At 56.4% G+C, this 20364-nt stretch overlaps 1 protein-coding gene across 6 annotated transcripts; it reads right to left on the reverse strand.

The window, feature by feature from the left end:
* Nucleotides 1-43: 43 nt before the first annotated feature.
* Stkld1 (serine/threonine kinase like domain containing 1) lies at nt 44-20232 on the reverse strand. Of its 6 annotated transcripts, none has more exons than XM_070015010.1 (19): nt 20104-20232; nt 18924-19010; nt 16939-16983; nt 15113-15187; nt 14147-14248; nt 12235-12272; nt 11288-11358; nt 8646-8764; nt 7818-7981; nt 6679-6809; nt 6066-6149; nt 5261-5377; nt 4137-4286; nt 3408-3536; nt 2775-2903; nt 2574-2702; nt 724-864; nt 494-573; nt 44-301 (listed from the first exon to the last, which is right to left on the reverse strand). In XM_070015010.1, exons 1-19 carry the CDS (start codon nt 20191-20193, stop codon nt 170-172), a joined length of 2013 nt encoding a protein of 670 aa, XP_069871111.1. In that variant the 5' UTR covers nt 20194-20232; the 3' UTR covers nt 44-169. The 6 variants fall into 6 exon arrangements, with proteins under 6 accessions (XP_069871111.1, XP_069871109.1, XP_069871108.1 ...); XM_070015008.1 differs by lacking the exon at nt 12235-12272 and adding an exon at nt 10333-10448 and having other exon boundaries at nt 6679-6779; nt 20104-20231; XM_070015007.1 differs by lacking the exon at nt 12235-12272 and adding an exon at nt 10333-10448 and having other exon boundaries at nt 20104-20230.
* Between the last annotated feature and the right edge of the window lie 132 nt (nt 20233-20364).

Raw genomic sequence — 20364 nt, forward strand, 5'->3', positions numbered from 1 at the left:
TGGAGGCCTGGCTTCCTGCAGCAGCTAGAGCCCTCCGAGAGCCCCAATTAGTCAGGCCGGAAACAACTGGGCACACCAGGAAGGAGCCTTGGCGTTTTTATTAGTCGTGAAGGGTGTGATTGGGGTGTACTGGTTTGGTGACCCTCCCCGAAACCTCCCCAGGGAGGTTCTACTTCTGAGAGGAGGGTGCCACCTGCAGGTCCCTGGGGACCTCTGTCTCCCCTGAGGGGGGGCTGGGTTTCACCTGGGGTTTAACTTCATCCAGCCTCTGGAGCACGGTGGTTGCGTATGCGACCAGCTCCTGGAAGGAGGAAGCAAGTGTGCACTGGCAGCTTCGGGGTATGGGAATTGGCTGGGGTACCACCATACAAAGGTCAGTGCGTACAGCTCTGGGAAAGTGACGCCTGCCCCCGGCACTGGATCTAGCCCAGTCTTGAGACAGGATAGCAGACAGGTGGGAAAACGGCGGCTGGAGCCCCTACCACCCACTCACCAGGCTGGAGGTGAAACGTTCCACCATCTCCTGGGCCAGGGCCCTGATGCCCCCAGACTCCAGCTCTGATACAATCTCCTCTGGAAGAGCAGAGAGCATCCTGAGGACCACAGCCGGTGGGGTGGGTGGCCTGCCAGTGCCACTTAGACTTTGCACTGCCCTCGGGTCCGGGTGGATGCTCAGTGGGCAAGGAGTAGAAGTTGCAGGGGCGGGAGGAGGGAGGGACTCACTGTAAGAAGCAAGGTGGACCAGCAGCATGCACAGGTTCTCCACCACCTCCGGGTCATCCTTGTAGAGCTGGTAGATGTCCCGCAGGAGCCAGAGCCCACTGCCCTCCACCTCCAGCACTGCCACCTGGAAAGCCACCAGCTCTGCCGGGGAGGCCAGGGAGCATGGTTACACGTGTGCCATTCCAACTTGGCCAAATCTTTGCCTCTGCCCAGTGGGAGGGTGGGCGTGTTGGGCAGGGGCTCAGCTTTCTGAGGGGTTCTGAGGTGTGGGCCTTTCCCCAGACTGTGTATAGAGGTGCTGGGAGAGGCCCAGGGCTGGCTTTGCACACACCTTCACCTGTGCAACCATAGCCACAGCCCGCTAGGGGCGGGCACTCAGTTTGTCAGAAGGGCTGGAGCCCCAGGTGCCAGGATACCCGGCCCCAGCCTTTTGAGGAAGTGGGCACTTGATGTGATCTCCATGCACAGTTACACCCGAGCTGCCCTGGGCCTTGCAGGGCCTTGTTCCCCATACCCAGGGGTAGCCGAAGCTTGGAGGGTGAGACGCCTCCATTGTCACACGGGCAGGTGACAGGGCTGAGTCACCCTGGCTGGCTCCAGTTCCTGCTCCCTTTGGTCTGGCGTTGGCCCTCAGCTAAGTGGTGTCTCCCTTGCCCTCAGGGCCTCAGATTGGGGTCCAGTCCCTGAGACATGGGGTCCAGGACTGAGACCCTGGGGTGGCCTGAGTGGGAGGAGCTTGCTACCCAGGGAGAGAGGAAGGCCCCACACAAGGCCCAGTCCACGGCTGGAAGGCTGACCAGGGCCTCTCCAGCTCTGTACTCCCATCTAGAGCTGGCTAGGAACGAGCTCTTCCCAGGGAGGACTGAGCAGGAGGGTGCTGGACAGCCCTGTAGATGGGCACAGAGCCAGAAGGTGGCCCCCAGCACCTAGGGTTAGTTGCCGCCCCCAGGAAGGCTGTGTGGCCCATACATTAGGATGAAGGGCTGGGCTTTGCCCCTGCTGTGCATTGCTGCTGACCATGTCCTGTCCCAGGCCCCAAGTGTTCTCTGTGAGGCTGGAGGACAGCCAGGCCTGGGGTACCCAGGAGGGCCTGGGGTGCTTAGCATGAGCTACTGAACAAAGAGTCAGGTTTTGTGTTGTGGTCATTGTAGACAAGACCACATATTGCTGCAAATGTGTGAGTGGATGGGGAAGATGGCCACTGGACAGCATTAAGCAGAACACTGAAGGGTACCCATGGTGGTGCTTTGTGTACACATTTTGCTTTTCCTTCATTTATTATTTTTGTTTTGTTTTGTTTTTGGGGTCCAGTCATGGGGTCTGAACTCTGGGCCTGGGTGCTGTCCCTCAGCTCTTCAGCTCAAGGCTAGCACTCTACCACTTGAACCACAGCGCCACTTCCGGCTTTTTTCTTTTTGCTTATGTGGTGCTGGGGAATCGAACCCAGGGCCTGATGCATGCAAGGCAAGCGCTCTACCACTGAGCCACCTTCCCAGCCCATCATTTATTTTTTGATGCCAGTGCTGGAACTGGAACTCAAGAGCCTGAGTGCTGTCCCTTAGCTATTTTGCTCCAGGCTGGCATTCTACCCTTGAACCACATCGCCACTTCTGGCTTTTTTTTTTTTTTTTTACTGGTTAGTGGGAGCTAAGAGTCTCATAGACTTTCCTGCCTAGTCTGGCTTCAAACAACCATGATCCTCAGATCTCAGCTTCCTCAGCAGCCAAGAATACAGACTTGAGCCACTGGTGCCCCGCTTTCCTTTCGTGGCTTGTGGCAGCTGGCAGGAATGACTGCCGGGGACTGCTCTGCGCAGCCTCTGGTGCAGTTCTGTCCCTCCCAGGGCTCACCTGACATCTTGGTGAGGCTGGCCAGGCCCCGGAAGGCATTGTTCACCAGCAGCACTCTGTCCTGGCACAGCCGGATGCTTTGCAGCAACAGCGTCACCACCGCCTCAAACTGCGACTCCTTGATGCAGCCTGCAGAGAGCAGATGGGCCTCGGTGCCTGGGCTTGTGGGGCCAGCCTCCCTCCTCAGCCACGGCTGCTCACCGAGTAAGGACAGCAGCCAGAGCACCGCGCAGCCTGCCTCGGCCATCTCCCCATCCTCAGGGTGGGTGGCCAGTTGCTGGATGACCAGGGGAGGGATCTGGTCCAGTGGGCCTTTGTCCACAATGACAGCTGGATGTGGGGCAGGATAGGAGACACCCAGACCTTGAGCAGCAGCGTGCGCGGCTGCTTCCTCCTGCCGAGCCCAACAACAGAAACTGGGATGGACACATGTCCTCAGAGAACAGGAGGTGGAGCTCCCCAAAGCCAGAAAGTCTATGGGGCAGGAGTCCCCCAGAGAGGCTTGGGGACTGATATTTTGAGCATTGTTCAGTGTGTGGGGCTCTCTGGACTTTCCAGAACCTTCCTTTGGGTAAAACAGACTTCAGGCATTAGGGTGCCAGGTAGGACCTAGAAGAGGGTTGGCCTCGGCCGGGGGCTCCCATTCTCTGAATCAAACCTGAGGATGGGCATTCAGCTTTCTGGCTGGCCTCCAGAGCCAGGTGCCAGCGCTGGACTTGGCCCCCTTCCCTCAGCCTTGTCCCCCTCTCCTTCTGCACTGGGCTCTGCACCTCGGGGGCTGGGGTTGCCCTGGTGTGTTTACGAGACGTGGAGGCCGTGATGGGAGGCTCTCACCGTCCACGAGGAGGGACCAGAGTAGGCCCAGGGCACGGAGGCAGACATCCCTGTCCTTTGCGTAGCGGTTCAGGTGCTCCAGGAGCAGCTCAATCAGTCCCGCCTTCTGCATCTCCTCAGAGACCGTGCCTGAGGGCAGAAGACACCCCAGGCATTCCACCCTTCCCCCCACCCAGCATCCCTCAGCCGTTACCAGGCTGGGGGCAGTCACTGTAGCTTCCCAGTGGGAAAGCAGATGTCCAGTGTGCCTGGCCGTTCCAGTTCATGTCTGTTTCTAGAGTCCCTTTCATCCCCACGTGTGTTCAGTGATGGATGGGAAATCTTTGGGGTGTGAAGGGAGCAGACTGGGGCCCAGCCCTGCCCTCCTGGGACTTCTGGCATGTAGCCTTGAGCTCTCTGAGTCTGCTGCTTTCTGTGGGACATCGGTGCCCACCCGTGGGCAGGAGGAAAGGGCACTGCCCGCCTGGCCAGTAGCCTCCAAGCCGGCAGGCGCAGAGCGTGATGTCAGTGTGTGCGAAGCCCACGGCTGTGCCTGCCGTGTGCCTGGCACTAGGTCCATCTGTGGAGGAAGCGGTGGCTGTAAAAGCGGGTGTCACTGAGAGCGCAAAGGAAAGCACCCAACATCAGAGCAGAGCTGCTCACCACTTGAGTCATCTTGGGGCTAAGCTCCACGCCACCCCCAGCCTGGCGTCCTGTACCCCTGGCTCTCCCGTGGGGTGGGCTGCGCACCCTGGCTGGAGATGATGGTGAGGATGCTGTGGCCTGTGGTGATGAGCTGCACGGAGTCGGGGTGGCTCCGCATGGTGTTCAGCAGGTAGACGATGATGGAGTTGTCCCACTGCGTCTTCGGTGCCTGTGCCTCATCATCTTGCATCAGTGCTGCTCAGATCGGGGGAGGACCCTGAGTTGACCCCATACAGGGGAGGCTCAGGGGCAGACAGGGCACATGGGGCCCTCCTTGATGGGGAGCGGCACCTCCACTTTACTGCTGAGGAACCTGCCAGTCTGCCTCATCCCCCCAGCATGGAGCAGACCTGGGCACAGACAAGGCCTGGCCGTGAAGGACAGAGGGCCCCGGCCTGGCCCTCCTGCGTCTTGGGCCCGTGCTGGCCTCCCGGAGCCTACAGGGTTTGTGCTGGCAGAACTCGGAAGCTCAGAGGACTTGCCTGTGTGCACACCAGCCTGGTACCAGTCACTACCACTGTCAAGCTAAGACGTTTAAATGGTATGCAGAAGTTCATCCTTTAGTAGGTAAGCTAGAAAGATAACTACTTAGCTGGGCGCTGGTGGCTCACGCCTGTGATCCTAGCTACTCAGGAGGCTGAGATCTGAGGATCACGGTTCAAAGCCAGCCGGGACAGGAAAGTATGAGACTCTCATCTCCAGTTAACCAACAGAAAACCAGAAGTGGTGCTATGGCTCAAAGTGGTAGAGCACTAGTCTTGATGAGCTCAGGGACAGCTCCCAGGCCCCGAGTTAAAGCCCCACAACTGACAAAAAAGCAACACAACTACTTTAGGTTTAAAATCAAAGGCAGTTTTACAGAGAACTACGGGAGAACAGCTCGGCCACAGCTGCTCCTGGGTAGCAAGCTCAGTACTGCCCCCTCTGGTCCCCATGCTCCTCAGCTGCCCTCCCACCAGCTGGGGGCCCCTGAAGGTACAGTGCCTCGGTCTGGGGGTGTCTAGAGGACTCTGTCCCATCCAGGTCCTCACTGCGCAGCCGGGAAGCCGGGACAGGGGGAGGGGGAGGGGGAGGGGGAGACCTGGCCTGCGCCTGGCAGCTGGGGATGGGCTTCTAGCAATCAGATTCCTGGAGAAACTGTTGTCTCCCCTGGCTGGCCTGGCACCCACCTTGGCCCATGACGTGCAGCAGTAGGGACCAGGTGCACAGCTGCAGCTCTAGGATCCTCTGGTGCTGCTTCATGATGGCAGTCACTGACATCACCATCTCCATGGGCCATGGCAGGCCTGGCAGGGCAGAGGCACAGTGAGGCACCGGGGAGTGGAGGGAGCCGCTCCTCCATGACCCAGAGGGGCCCCTGGGACACGAGAGGGGCAGGCAGCACAGTGAGGCGCGGGCGGGGGGGGGGGGGAAGCCACTCCATGACCCAGAGGGGACCCGAGCAGGAAAGCACAAAGGCAAAGCTGGCCAGTGCACACCTTCCAGTGCCACTATCTCCCCTTTTTTAAAAGGTGGAGTCTATATTGTCTGAGCTGCCCTCAAATTCCAGGGCTCAAGAGAGCTTCTGCCTCAACTCCCGGCCACCCCAAGTTGGGTGCTGGGACTACAGGCAAGTGCTGCTGTGCCTGGCTCCGTGGAGGCATATGCTTCCCGCAGCTCAGTGCAGTCGGCCTTCTCATGGCCCTTACTTTATAGGTGGGAAAGCAGGCCTGACACAGTGAAAGCACTTGGCCTTGAACCACAGCCTGAGCCCAGCACCCACAGCAGTGGCTGCCTTGACAGAGGCTATCTCTGGGCTGGGGTGAGAGGGGCTGAGGCTGGCTACTAGCTCCGTGTCAATCACATGGAACCCTTCTGGGGACGTAAACAGCCTCTAAGGGGTAGGAAGGGTGGCCAGGCCCAGAGTGCTGGGCTCCGAGGTCTGTCCTAGAAGCAGCCTGGACAGTGGGAGGGGGAGGGGGGGGAGGCTTCTACCTAGCTCATCATCCGACATTGTCATTAGTTTCTTCATGGCCCTGAACTGGACTTCGGGGTTGCTGGAGAAGTTCTGCATGACCTCTGCAGCAACAGGGGGCACGGGGAAACTCGCTGAGGGCTGGGGCCACCAGGGCACCATCCCCATGCCTAGCTGCTGGCCTGCCGCCCCTCCTCAGACCCGCCCCATCGGGCCATGAGGTGGCGCTCTTATCCCCTGGGGCTGAGCAGCTTGTGGGTGATAGTGCCCATGTCTGGCGAGCCCCTCCCCCGGCCTCAGTGGGCTGCCTCTCATCCTGGCCCACGAGTTCAGGCTGAGTGAAGACACCAGACCGTGGTGCACCAGCCCACCACTGAGGCGGTGTGTGGGGCCAGCTCAGGGGTGAAGGCCGGGCTGTGGAGATGAACTCTGCTGTGCGAACTGGCAGCCATGGAGAGTATCTGGGCAGGGCAGTTGCCAAGCAGCACGGGGCGTGCTGGGGGTGGGGGCCGTGAGGAGCCGGGAAGCCACTCCTGGCCCCCCCCCCCCCCGGCCAGGCAGGAGGAGCCGATTCCCCAAGGACCAACCCTCCCAAAGGAAGCACCCTCAGCCTTCCCCGGGCCCCACTGTCACCTAAAATGCTGCCCAGGTTGCCTTGTAAGAGCGTGTCAGTGGCGGCCATGGGCACCACCTGCTGGTGCAGGGTCAGCATGACTCCGGATGGCCTGGAGGAGCTGTCCGCGAAGGTGATGTGTATGACCTGCCTAGCAGAGGGGGGGCAGGAGGGAGCGGGAGCGCACATGGTGCCTCCCCCTGCTGGGCTCAGGCTGCGCCTCCATGGCTGACACTGGGCGCTGGCCATCGGGGGATAGAATCTGTTTGGCAGGGTCTCTCATGGTGCCCTGTGTGGCCAGCACAAGCTTTTCCATCCCCCCCCCCCCGCCAAAACCTTGCGGGGAGCCCCTCAGGGTAGTCTTAGGCCCTGTCCCTTCAGACAAAAAGAGAAATTCAGACTGGATGTCTATGCTGCTATAAAGACTCATCTAAGCCAAGCGGGATTCACTCCTCCTGGTTGGCTTTCCATGAACCCCTAAAAGTGTCATGGTTCCCTGGGGCTGTGTCCCGTGCTTGACGATGAGGGGGTGTGGCCCAGTGTTGAGAGGCCTGCATTCAGGGTCTCTGGCTGGGCAAGGCTGCATCCATACAACAGGATGTAGTGAGGATGGTGGCAAAAAAAAAAAAAAAAAAAAAAAAAAAAGCCAGCAGCCATGTTTGCTAGGTGCAGACATTGTGAAAAGTAAATTAATAGGTTAAAATAAAAACCCGGGGGGCTGGGAACATGGCTCAGTGGTAGAGCACGTGCCTTGCATGCCTGAGGCCCTGGGTTCGAATCCTCAGCACCACATAAGCAAAATGAAAAAAGCTGGAAGTGGCGCTGTGGCTCCAGTGGTAGAGCGCGCTAGCCTTGAGCTGAAGAGCTGAGGGACTGCACCCAGGCCCAGAGTTTAGGCCCCATGACCGGACCCCCCAAAAAAAATAAAAAATAAAAACCCGACCCTGCCAGGCACCAGTGGCTAACACTTGGAATGGGAGGATCACAGATCAAAGCCAGCCTGGACAGAAAAGTCCAAAAGACTCCAGTCCACTACCAAAAAACCAGAAGTGGAGATCTGGCTAAAGTGGTAGAGTGCTAGCCTTGAGTGCAAAAGTTCTGAGTTCAAGGCCCAGGACCAGCACACCAAACACAAAAACAAAAACCCTCTGAGGCTCACCTTATAGAGATTCGATTGGACGGGCTGATCTGCAGCATAAGCGGCAGAAGGGAGCAGAAGGTCTCTGCACTGGGGACCTTCCGGTCCAAGATGTCTTTCAGAATGTCGTTCAGGTTATCTCCCGGCTGGTGGAGGGACTTCCGCAGGTTCATGGCCTCTGTGGTCTACAAGAATGCAGGCCTCTGGTTTGTGTGTTTTCACAACTAAGTGAAAACCATGCACCGAAGGGCGGAGGGGGGCTGGGGACCAGAAAGAGGACTAGAGGGGAGCTGGAGGCCACAGAAGACATAGAGGCTCAGAGAAGCATGTGGCCATCTCACCGGGCAGAGGGTGGGCAGGGGGCCCCAGGTGAGGAAGGGAACGGCAAAGTGCTTCTCAGGTTAAATCTGGAGGCTCTGGGAAAGCGTGAAGGAGCTGAGGCCCAGACAGGTGCTTGTACTTTCTGGGACCTGGTCCTGTGTTTGGCACTGTTGCATGCCCCGCCCCCCTCCCAAAGGCTCAGCTTCCCACCTGCCTCCTGTCAGGTGACCATGACCCCCTGACAAGGACAGGAGAATACATCTCACTCCAGCTTGGCCTGTGTGGCAATTAGCCCTGGGGTATTTAGGTCCAGTCTCCCAAGAGGCAGCCTCTGCTGCCCTCAGCTCCAGCCAGGGGCCTCGGGTTGGGTGGTTTCCAGCCATCAGAGGCAGAGCTGATGGCAGATGCCAAGGATCATGGCCCCTGCTGCCCTGTCCTCTTGCCAGAATGGACAGGGGCTGAGTGTGGGGCCGTGGGTGGGACTGGAGGCTGGGTGAGAGCAGGCCCCGCCCCCAGCACACAACTCACATCTAGGAAGGAGCAGCAGATCAGATCGAGAATGATACAGCCCAGGGACCAGATGTCAGATTTCTGGCTGAAGGAGAAGTTGAGGGCTTCGGGGGCCATCCACGACTTCTGACAGGGGTCTGTGGGCAGCAGAAAGGCAGAGAATGCTGGGTCCCAGGCTCCCTAAGGGTGGAGGCAGGACAGAGCACTCCTAGACGAGAACTGCCCCTTTTTAGTGACCCCATGAAACTGTATGAACTGCCAGCCCTTCTTGGGAGAGGCAAGAAACGCGAGCCGAGGGCAGTAGGAGCCAGGGCTCAACTAGACCTCTGCCTCGGCTGAGCCAGGAGACCATCGGCCTGGCACGCTGGCTTGGGTGTGCGGAAGGAGCCATGTACCAAGAAGACTGAAGGGTGCACCTCCTCCAACAGCTCGCCCCTCTAAGTGTCAGGACCGGGGTGAGGTTCCGGTTGCGCTGCCCAATTTCCAAACGTGTACTCTAGAGCAGCTGAAAGACTGGGGTCCTAGCTCAGCTCTGCCAGTCTCGGCTTGTCCTTAGGCAGCCCTCCCTCTTTGGCCTCCACTTGCCTTTGAGGCTCCATTCCCCTGGCCAAACGGCAACGGGCTGCATGCTAAGGTACTCCAGCCATTTCCACCTCCAACAACCCACCTGGTACCCACCCGTCCATTCAGCTGTCCCCTCACCCTCGTATCTATTCATCCACCTCCATCCATTCACTCATCTATCCAACCACCCACCCCTTCTCATCCATTTATCCATCCTTACATTCATTCATCCACCTATCCATCCACCCATTTATCCATCTATCCAACCACCTACCCACTTAACCATCCATTTATCCATTCATCCTTACATCCATCCATCCACCTATCCATTCGCTTATCTACTTATCTATCCATCCATCCATCCATCCAACCATCCTCTGTATAATAAAGTGCCACTAACCACTGCCACCTTGGGACTGAAATTCTCTACTTCATTTTCTCTGTCCACCTGGGTGGGTGTCTGTTAAGCCTTGAAGCTGCTTCCTTTACTCTGCCATCTTTTCAAAGGAAGAGAACTCATCTCCCTTGCTGCTGCCCTGACTCATCCCCTAGGCGACTTCAGGATTCCAGTCACACACATACCCATGTCTGCACCCCACAGACCACCCCTGCCCCCTCCACACTGTTTCCTTCCTCCTGGGTCTTCCCTTGCATACATAAGCACTAACAGGGGCTGGGAATGTGGCTTAATGGCAGAGTACTTGCACAGCATGCATGAAGCTCTGGGTACCATATACGCAAAAAAAGACTGAAGTGGCACTGTGGCTCAAATGGTAGAGTGCTAGCCTTGAGCAAAAGAAGCTCAGGGACAGCGCCCAGGCCCTGAGTTCAAGTCCCTAGGACTGCCAAAACAACAACAACAACAACAAAAACAAAAAACAAAGCACTAGCATTTTCAGGTGTACCCCAGACCTTGCTTTGTTCCTGGGGTGCTTTCTCTCAAATCTGTTATTTTGGAGTCTGCATTTACGACCACAGGGGCCATATCTGCTCAGCTCCAGCCCCAGCCAGGGCACCTCTTTGGGACTTGAGCAGGTCTATGGGGACCTTCTGATCAAAAAGCCCGGCACCCAGAGTGGCCCTGGCCCCGTGGACCCGCGAGCTGCCCTCCCGGGGGCTCGTCACCCCTCCTCTCGGCCACCTTCCTCCGCACGAATGTTCCACTTGGCTTCGTGGGTCATCAGCGTGTGGGAGCTGAGGTCCTCAAGTTTGCACTGGGTGTTGCCTATGACGATGATGTTGGAGGGTTTGAGGTTCCTGTGGCCAAAAGGTGGGGCCCTGAGGATCTCAGAGCTGCCGGGCAGACCAGCACAGGCCCTGAACCTCACTCCCCTCCTGGCCTAGTTCTGGCCCTCCTCTCTCCTCAGGAAAATGCTCCTGTTGCCAGGCGCTGGTAGCTCATGCCTGTAATCCTAGCTACTCAGGAGGCTGAGATCTGAGGATTGTGGTTCAAAGCCAGCCTGGGAAGGAAAGTCCTTGAGACTTTTATCTCCAATTAATTACCAGAAAACCAGAAGTGGTGCTGTGGCCCAAGTTTAGAGCACTCGCCTTGAGCTGAAGAGCTGAGGGACAGCGCCCAGGCCCAGAGTTCAAGCCCCACAACTGACACACAAAAAAAGAAGAGAGAGAGAAATAAAGAAAGGGGAAGGAAAGGAAGGAGGGAGAGAGGAAGAGAGGGAGAGAAAAGGGAAGGATGGAAGGAAGGATGGACGGACATTAAACGACATCAGTGTCTGGATGCCAGAATGGAAGCCATTTCCCAGCTCCTCCTCTGGTGCCAGAAGCTGGGAGCTGGCAGGCCAAAGGCTGGCCTGGGGTCTGGCACCCATGCTGGCCTGTCCCGTCCCCAAGCCAGGCCGCTGCAGGTGGCCTCACCTCTCCTCCCTTATCTGCACCTCCCTTGCACTTTAGAACCACCCGGCACTCGTCTGCACATTCACAAAGCGGTGCACCTTACCACCAGTCAGCCAGGCTTCTCTTAGCCTGGGACGGGGAGGGGAGGAGGAGTGGCCCATCCTGAGGAGGGTGGGGGGAGGGACCGGATCATGCCCCACCCCCAGGCCCACACCTGAGTGGGAGGAGGCCCTGCCCATCACCTGTGAATGATGCCCAGCTGGTGCAGGTAATCCAGAGCGTCCATGGCCTGGCCAAGAATGTCCTGCATCCACTGAGGGAGAAAGGGGGATGCCAGCTTGGGAAGGGCCCCCAGAGCCCCCCAGCGAGGCACCCCCCCAGCTGCGGCCAGGGGTCAGGGAGGTAGATGTGGGGGAGGAAGAGGAGGTAGGCCCTGGGGCTTCCTCCCATAATCCAGCTGAGGTAGCCCTGCCTCATTCTCTAGGTCCTGGGGACATCTATGCTTCTCCAAGGGCTCTGCCCATGAGAGAAGGTCTGAAAACCTCTCCAGAGCTTTCCTCTGAGGCCCAGGTTATGAAAGGACTTTTGTCCCCACTGACACTCCCTTTGGGGGAAGATGGGGCCTGGCCCACTGAACAGAGCAATGCTTAGGGAAAAGTGGACAGAACTCTTCTGGGGAGATACCTAGAGCCAAGGGTGAGAGTCAAGAACGAAGCTTCTACAAGAAAGCAGGAGAACACCCTGAGCCAGGGTGGAGAGGATGGAACGGCACTGGCGACTCTGTTATGACAAAGACCTTTGCCCTGATCCCAGTAGCCACCGGCCAGATCCCAGTAGCTCACACCTTTCAGCCTAGCTACTGGGGAAGCTGAGATCAGGGAAGATCCTGGTTTGAGGGCAGAAGAGTTTGCAAGAGCACTTTCTCAACCATAGCTGGGTGTGGTGGCCTGTGCTCCTCATCCTAGCCACACGGGAGACTGAGATGAGGAGGACTGCAGCTCAGGGCAGCATGGGCAGAAAAGTCCACATAAGCTGGACGTGATGGTGTGAACCTGTGGTCCCTGCCACAATGGGAAGCCTGAACTAGGTGGGTCACAGTCCAGGTATGTGTCCAGGAAGGAAGGGAGACGCTATCTCAAAATTAGCCAGTGCAACAAAGAGCAGGAGGCATGGGTCTGCAGCAAAGTACCACATTAGTACGTCTGGTTCTGACTTCAAACTCCAGGACTGTCAGGAAAAAATGAAAAGAAAAAAGGAATTAGAAAGCCTCAGATTAGGCTGGGCACTGGTGGCTCACACCTGTCATCCTAGCTACTCAGGAGGCTGAGATCTGAGGATAGTGGTTCAAAGCCAGCCTGAGCAGGAAAGTCCATGCGACTTGTTTCCAATTACCCACAAGAAAACCAAAAGCAGAGCTGTAGCTCAAGGTAGTAGAGCATTAGCCTGGAGTGCAAAAGCTCATGGACAATGCCTAGGCCCTGAGTTCAAGCCCCATGACTGGGGGGGAAAACAGCCCGAGGTGGGATGGAGGTACCTGGATAATCATATAATATCTGGACAACATATAATGAAATCTCACTAATAAAAGAGAGAAGAAACTCAAGTGTGTGAATGGACAAATGACTGGATCAAGCACAAAAGAAGAAATCCAAATTGCCAAATGTGCCACCCTGGTGACTCACAGAGTGTGCAAATTAAAGCCCTTATAGAGTACCACTATCTAGCAGGGTGCTGGGGTGCAAGCCTATAATCCTAGCTACTCAGCAGGTTGTGATCGGATGAACACAATTCAAAGCAGCTCAGGCAGGAATGTCCATGAGACTCTTATCTCCATTGAACAAGCAAAAAGTGGAGCTATGGCTCAAGTGGTAGAGAGCTAGCCTTAAACAAAAGAGCTCAGGGATAGCAACCAGGACCCAAGTTCAAGCCCTAGTACCAGCACACACACGTGCGCGCGCGCGTGTGCACACACACACACACACTCTCTCTCTCTCTCTTTTTTCTCTCTCTCTCCCTCCCTCCCTCCCCTGAATAGCTACCACAAAAAAGACACACAATGACAATGAAGTTCTGTTCAGGCCATCACGTGGAAGGGGGACCCTCACTGCTCACTGGGAAAGCAAACACTGGAAACATCCGGAACAGCGACTGAGGGTACACCCACACACCCGGTAACTTCACTCCCAAGGAGTGGATCTGAGGAAGACTGCACCCCAGCAGTGCTCCTCACAGGCTCCTGGAAACAGCCCTAGAGACAGCCAAAGGCTCACAGAGGGTGGACCAGCAGGACCAGCCCCGTGCCTGCGATGCCTCAGACCAGCAGAGGCTTGCTGCAGCCCATGAGGGATGAACCAGAAGCGCAGGTGGAACAAACAACATGCATGCGGATACCAGAGATGAGCCACCCACCCAGGGCACGGGGATGGACTTCACAAAGCACCATACAATCTCTGGAGGCAGATGCCGGATTGGGGCCATGGGCTGGGAACCTTCCGGAGTCTCAGGAGCCTTTCTTGCTCTTTGTGGAGATTAGGGGAGTGCATGAGCATCTGCAATGCATCAAGGGACATGCCTCGGCCCACATATGTAAGAAAAATCTAGGGACTGGGCATGATGGTGCACACCTGTAATCCTAGCTCCTCAGTGCTAGCAGCCAGGAGGCTCGTGGTAGAAACATTAATTTTCATTGAGACCCCATCTCAATTAAAAAAAAAAAAAAGCTGGGTGTGGTGGTTCACGCCTGCGATCCCAGTTACATAGGAAACAAATAGGAGGACTGAGATCTGATACATAAGATCTTTTTGAAAAGATAAGTAAAGCCCCCAAAAGTACAGGGGACTGGCTCTAGTGGTAAAGTGCCTGCTTAGCAAACCTGCAGTCCTGAGTTCCAACACCAGTACTCCTAAATAGGAAGGGAAGAAGGCAGGGAAGAAAAGGAGGAAGGAAGGAAAAGGTAGAAGTTAAAGGAAGACAAGGAAGGAAGAAAAGCTGAACCAGGCCCCGTGGGGTGTGCCAGGCCCCTGCGCTCTACGCCCCACCGCGGGGCTGTGGGGTCTCGGGTCTCCATGTTCCCCAGGCTTGCTGACTCGGAGGCCTCTTACCCGGGCGTCTACGGCCGCCTTTTTCTTCCTCTTATTCTCAATGACATCCAGCAGGGTTTCCTTGCTGTATTCCATCACCATGCAGAGGAACAGAGAGGAGATCTGCCGGGACACGAGGACCCTGAGCCAGGCTGGGTGCCCTATGGGCCAGGCGTCCTCTGATTGCTGCCGTGGGGGCGCTGCTGGCGGGGTCCCCGTCTTTCCCTGTGGGGCCCCGCTGGGTTCTGGCTATGTTCAGCATCCTGGACTTTGCCAAAAGCTCCAGTTGCCTCTGACCGCTGCATGTGAGGGTCCCTCCTACGGGCCCACCCTCTCCCCTTTTGGAGTAACTGCTCCTTCAGGGCTCAGGGGAGTATTTTTCCCCAGGAGCCAGTCCTGCCCTGGGCCAGCAGGGGATAGCTCTGCTCCTCCCTAAGAGCAACACGGTGTGTCTCGGGAGATACTTTGGGTGCATGCATGCAATGAGGGCTCCCCGCAGGCTTCCTCAGAACCCAGATGTGGGGGAGCACGTGTGTAAGGGGTTTCCAGCCTAGGCAGGGACACAGGCTGATGTGGAGATGTGGCCCAGCCGCTGGGACTCCCATCCCCCTTGGCCTCGGCTTCCCCCCCCCCTTCCCTCCTCCACTTCAGTCCTCTCTGAGGGAGCAGGAGCACTCCTGCCCCAAAGCCAGGGCAGCCCTGAAGCCGCACACACAGACTACTGGAGTCAGGGCACCTACTTATGTCTCCTAGCCTGAAAACCTGGAGGATCAGTTGCTAGTTCTGGGGTTTGAACTCAGGGCCCAGACACCATCCCTGAGCTTTTTCACTCTACCACTTGAGCCACAACTCCACTTCCAGGTTTTGGGGTGGTTAACACTGGAGATAAGAATCCCACGACTTCCCTCCCAGGGCTGGCTCAAGCCATGAGTCTCAGATCTTGGGCGTGAGCCATGCGTGCAGGGCTGCAGGGCCACTCGGACCCACCTTTCTGTTCCACATGATGAAGAGCTCCTGGTACATGGAGATGTGGGCATGCTGGAGCTTCAGCAGAGGCATCAGCTGCAGAGACCAGAGCAGAGGGGCAGGGGGGAGGGGAGCCAGTGTCTAACTGGTGGAGCTCTTTGTCATAGATCCCAACAAAAATGTCAGCTGCCGGATCTGGGCAGGCAGCAGGTGGGTACAGAGAGTCTGTACTGTTGGTGCATGGAAGCTAGAGGCTCATCTCTAGCATATTCTGGCATGCTGTGTGACTGAGACAGACTCCTCAACCTCTCTGAGCCTCACTTGCTTGTGTGAAAACCAGGTGGGCTGGAGGTATGCACTTTCCTAGCATGTGTAAGACCTGGACTTGATTGCAGCATTGCAAAACAAAAACAAACAAAAAGACAAATGGTGGAGGCTGTGGACTCTGCCCCTCGTGAGCCAGTGCAGGTACAGGGCAAACATGGAGGAGGTGAAGGAAGGGCTGGGCCTCAGAAGGTGTGCGGCCCAGGGCAGGTTATCCAACCAAGAACTTCTGCAGCCTCTTCTCCCAGGGAAAGGACTTGGGCAAGAACCCCAGGTGTCTGACCACAATGGCCACTCTGGAGCCTTGAGCCCGATGGCGCTGGCAGAGCTGCGTGCCTGGGGATGTGGAAGGGAGCAGGACCGAGGCAGTGCGGAAGGGGAATTCCACGTGCCCCACATGCCCCGGCCAATCATCACCCTCCAGCTATGCTGCAGACCCGGGAGGTTATGGCTGGCAAAGAGCAAGGCAGGCCATCCCAGCAGGACTGTTCCAAGGAGGAGACACAACTCACCCCGGAGAAGTCCCAGAGACAGAGCATTGCTCAGAGGCTCTGTGTATTAAACTGGCCACTGTCATTACTGTCCACAAATCAGGAGGACACCAGTGGTCAGTTATGAGGGGCAGAATTAAGGATAATTTACCCATTTACTTTTCCCTTCTTTTTCTCCCCCCACCCCGCCATCTCTTGCTCTTTTCAGTGTTGGGATAGAATCAAAAGCCTTACACATGTTAGGCAAGCCAGTGTTCCAACACTGAGCTACATGTGCAGCCCTGAAGAAGAAAAAATATTTTATTTATTATTTATTTATTTTGGCCATGGGGCTTTGAATTCGGAGCCTGAGCACTGTCCCTGAGCTTTGCACGCAAAGCTACCACTTTGAGCCACAGCACCACTTCTGGTTGTTTTTTTTTTTTTTTTCTTTTCTTTTTTGATTGGTTGTGGGGCCTGAACTCTGGGCCTGGGCGCTGTCCCTTAGCTCTTCCGCTCAAGGCTAGCGCTCTACCACTTGAGCCACAGTGACACTCCCGGCTTTTTCTGCTTATGTGGTACTGAGGAATCGAACCCAGGGCTTTATGCATGCAAGGCAAGCGCTCTACCACTAAGTCACTTCCCCAGCCCTCACTTCTGATTTTAACTGATGGTGGTTCATTGGAGATAAGAGTCTCACAGGCTTTCCTGCCTGGGCTGGCTTCAAATGGTGACCCTCCTGAGTAGCTAGAATTGTAAGTGTGAGCCACCAGTGTCCAGCCAAAAACAAAAAATTTAAAACATAGTTACTGATAAATTAGCCTATGGACTGAGCCACCAGATACCTTTCAACTTCTCTAGGAGCAAGGGTCCTACGTGCAGCCCTTGGGTAGCATCTAGGAGCGGGCATTTGGACATGGGCTCCCTTAGTAGCCTTTGCAAGAGCACACCGTGACCCTCCAGGCTTCCCTTCAGCTGGCACTCAACAAGGCACAGACCAGTTTCCCAGTCTGAATCCTATTCCTCTAGAGAGGAAGCCAACCAGACAGTTACCTCCTCCAGAGCCTCATTGGCATGATGCTCATCGATGCATTCCACCTGCAGGGGTACAAGAGGACCAGCTCAGTAACTGTTCAGTGAACCTCCATCATAATCACCAACACTACCATCACCATTGTTACCACCACCATCACCACTATCATCACTACCACCATTACCACTGTCACCACTACCACCACCACCACCCATCACCACCACCACCACCATCACTACCACCATTACCACTGTCACCACTACTACCACCACCACCCATCATCACCACCACCACCATCACTACCACCATTACCACTGTCACCACTACCACCACCCATCACCACCACCACCACCATCACTACCACCATTACCACTGTCACCACTACTACCACCACCACCACCATCACCACCACCATCACCATCACCATCATCACCACTACCATCACCATCGTTACTACCACCACCATCACCACCATCATCACCACCACCATCATCACCACCATTATCACCACTACACCATCATTACTATTACTACCACCACTACCACCGTCACCGCCACCACCATCATCATTATCATTACTACCACTACCACCACCACCATTACCACCTCTATCACCAGTACCAACCCCCACCACTATCACCATCATCACCACTACCACTACCACCACCACCACCATCACCCACAATTACCCCCATCATCATCATAACTATTACCAAGTCTGTGAATACAAATCAGTCAAATATACTAACTGAGAGCCTACAAAATACTCAGAAATCCCATTCTAGGGATTTTTCCTAAGGAAATAATGGATGTTCAATTAAAAAACAAAAACATGGGGCTGGGAAGGTGGCTCAGTGGTACAGCGCTTGCCTTGCATGCATGAGGCCCTGGATTCAATTCCTCAGCACCCCATAAGCAAAAAAGAAAAAAGCCGGAAGTGGCGCTGTGGCTCAAGTGGTAGAGTGCTAGCCTTGAGCTGAAGAGCTGAAGGACAGCACCCAGGCCCAGAGTCCAGGCCCCATGACCGGAACCCCCCAAAAAAACAAAAACAAAAACACAAGGATGTTTATCAGTTTTTGTTTGAATACAAAACTGAAAATAAGCACTCATCCTACACGAGGAGATGAGTATGGCTAGGTCTAGCTCCTGGTGCAAAATGGGGTGGGAGGCTAGACAGGCACTAGGCTAGGAGAAAGGTATGGTAGTGACTTGAGACAATCTGCAAAATGTTGGGGGGGGGATTAACTTCAATACCTTTCCTGTGAAAACCAGTTCATTAATGCTTAGGAAAAGATGGTTGCTGGTGGTGCATACTTCTAATCCTAGTTATTTGGCAGGCTGAGATTTGAGTATTGTAATTCAAAGTCTGTTGGGCCCCCACTGGTGGCTCATGCTAGTAATCCTAGCTACTTAGGAGTCTGAGATCTGAGGATCACAGTTCAAAGCCAGCCCAGGCAGAAGAGTCCATGAGATTCTGATCTCCAATAAAGCACCAGAAAACTGGAAATGGCGCTGTGGCTCAAGTGGTAGAGCACTTGCCTTGAGCTGAAGAGCCGAGGGACAGCGCCTAGGCCCAGAGTCCAGAGTTCAAAAAAAAAAAAAAAGCAAAAAGCCAGCTGAGGCAGAAAAGCCCATGAGATTCTTATCTCCAGGGGGGGAAAAAAGCTGAAAGCAGAGATGTAGCTCAAATGATAGAGTCTCAGCCTTGAGCAAAAAAGCCAAGCAAGAGCAAGAAGCCCTGAGTTCAAGTCCCAGTGCTGGCACATGTTTAGTGTTGTGGTTGGTGGAATAAAGATGAGGACTGATTCTCCATCAAGACAAGGTGCAGGAAGCCTGAGGAGTGGAGGCCATGCCTCATATCTGTTGGAGCGAGGTTAGTCCTCTGCCTGCTGGCCAAGAGAAAGGCCAAAAAGCCTTTCTCTAACTTAGGGAATATGAGTGTGAGCTTGGAGAGCAGCTGCTACAGACAGAGCCACACCCCCAGTCACAGAGCTTCACCCCTCACCTGTTTTATCAAGAGCTTCTCCTCAGTTTCTATTTCCTCCACCACCAGATTCACTCCCAAGGCTCCAGGACTCAATTGATTCAAAATCTACCAACAAACAGTAAGATGTTCTCAGGAAATGCTGCACACTGCTCTGTGCTCCCCGGCATTAAGTCCAGCTCCCATGCTGGTTGCCCCAACTTCCCCCGAGGGGCTGGCAGGGTCTGCCCCATGGTACAGGAGAGGAAATGGCAAGAAGGTTCCCCAAAGGGGAGCCCAATGCTATCTCCCCAGGCCAGTTCTCAGACTCTCTACATCTTTCTGACCCCTGAGGACCACCAGATATGTATGAACAAGCTGCCCTTGGGCACAGGGGTCTCAACTTCAGCATTCACCTCCAAGTGACTACCCTGGAGAGAAAGTGACCAATGATCAAAGCCATAACCACCCCAGTGCCCAGCCTTACACCAAGCACCAGGCAGCCTCCCTATGGGGTCGACCTGGTGTTACCTCCGTGTTTACAGTGGAGGAAACTGGGGCACAGGAAGCAAAGTCCAGGCCTAAAGCTATGACATTAATAAGTGTAGTGGCCTGGATCCGATTCGCACCCCAGGGTCTGAGTCCAGAGGCTGTGATCTGAACCAACCCCACAGAAATGTCCACGGAGCCAGAACTCAGCAGAGGGGTGGCCGGCGGGGGACAGACCACTCACTGGTCAGCACGGGCCAAGGAGGCAGAGGGCTGTGTGTGGGATGGAACCCTGACTCAGGAGCGCCATGGGGTGCAGACCCACGCGGGTGTCTCCCGGCCCTTGTGGACGGCCTCGCCTCTGCTCGGAGGACAGAGCCAGACAGGAACACTGAGGCCTGGGCTTGGGGCAGCAAGGTGAGGCTAGGAGTTACAGCCCCGTCGGCAGCGTTTCAGCCTGCCCCGGCCACTCCTCACCCCTGGCTCCCCTCACCGGGAAGGTCCCGGGCAGGTCCCCGAGCCTGGGACTCGAGGCCCCGGCCGTGGGGAAGGGGCGAGGGGCTGTCCTCCTCCCTGGCCGGGCAGCTGCGGCAAGATGGAGGCTGGCCCTGGCCGGGGCGCGGTCCCCGCCCGCGGGGCACGGCCTCCGCGGCCGTGACCGCCACCCCGCGGGCTCACCGAGGACCCTCCGCCCGGGCAGCCCCGGCCTCCCAGCCAGAGGCCAGCTCGGCACCTGGTACTTGTCCATAGTCTCCGGACCGACACCGGCGCCCTCGCCGTCCGCTCGGCGCGGCCCGTCCGCCCCTCGAGCGCGGGTGAGCATGCGCAGTCGTGACCACGCCGGGGGCCCCGCCCCTCACCGCGGCCGCCCGAGGCGACCCTCAGCCCGACGTGCTCCCTCCCCCCACCCCACCCCGGCGTGCGCCCGCAAGACGGCCTACAGCACCACGCCCCTGGACGGGCAGCGGCGGGCCGGGATGGAGAGCTGGCCGGG

The sequence above is a fragment of the Dipodomys merriami genome, unplaced genomic scaffold, assembly GCF_024711535.1.
Source record: "Dipodomys merriami isolate MVZ:Mamm:240054 unplaced genomic scaffold, mDipMer1.0.p SCAF_11, whole genome shotgun sequence".
Lineage (NCBI taxonomy): Eukaryota > Metazoa > Chordata > Mammalia > Rodentia > Heteromyidae > Dipodomys > Dipodomys merriami.

Bases quoted from the DNA above. Each gene is read 5' to 3' on its own strand.
- Stkld1 (XM_070015007.1), bottom strand. From the start codon at position 20,193: ATGCTCACCCGCGCTCGAGGGGCGGACGGGCCGCGCCGAGCGGACGGC. The intron at 7,982-8,645 runs GTGAGTTGTGTG...GCATTCTTGTAG, and splicing joins TCTGCTGCTCCTTCCTAGAT to ACCACAGAGGCCATGAACCT. The intron at 5,378-6,065 runs GTAGAAGCCTCC...CTGCCCTGCCAG, and splicing joins AATGTCGGATGATGAGCTAG to GCCTGCCATGGCCCATGGAG.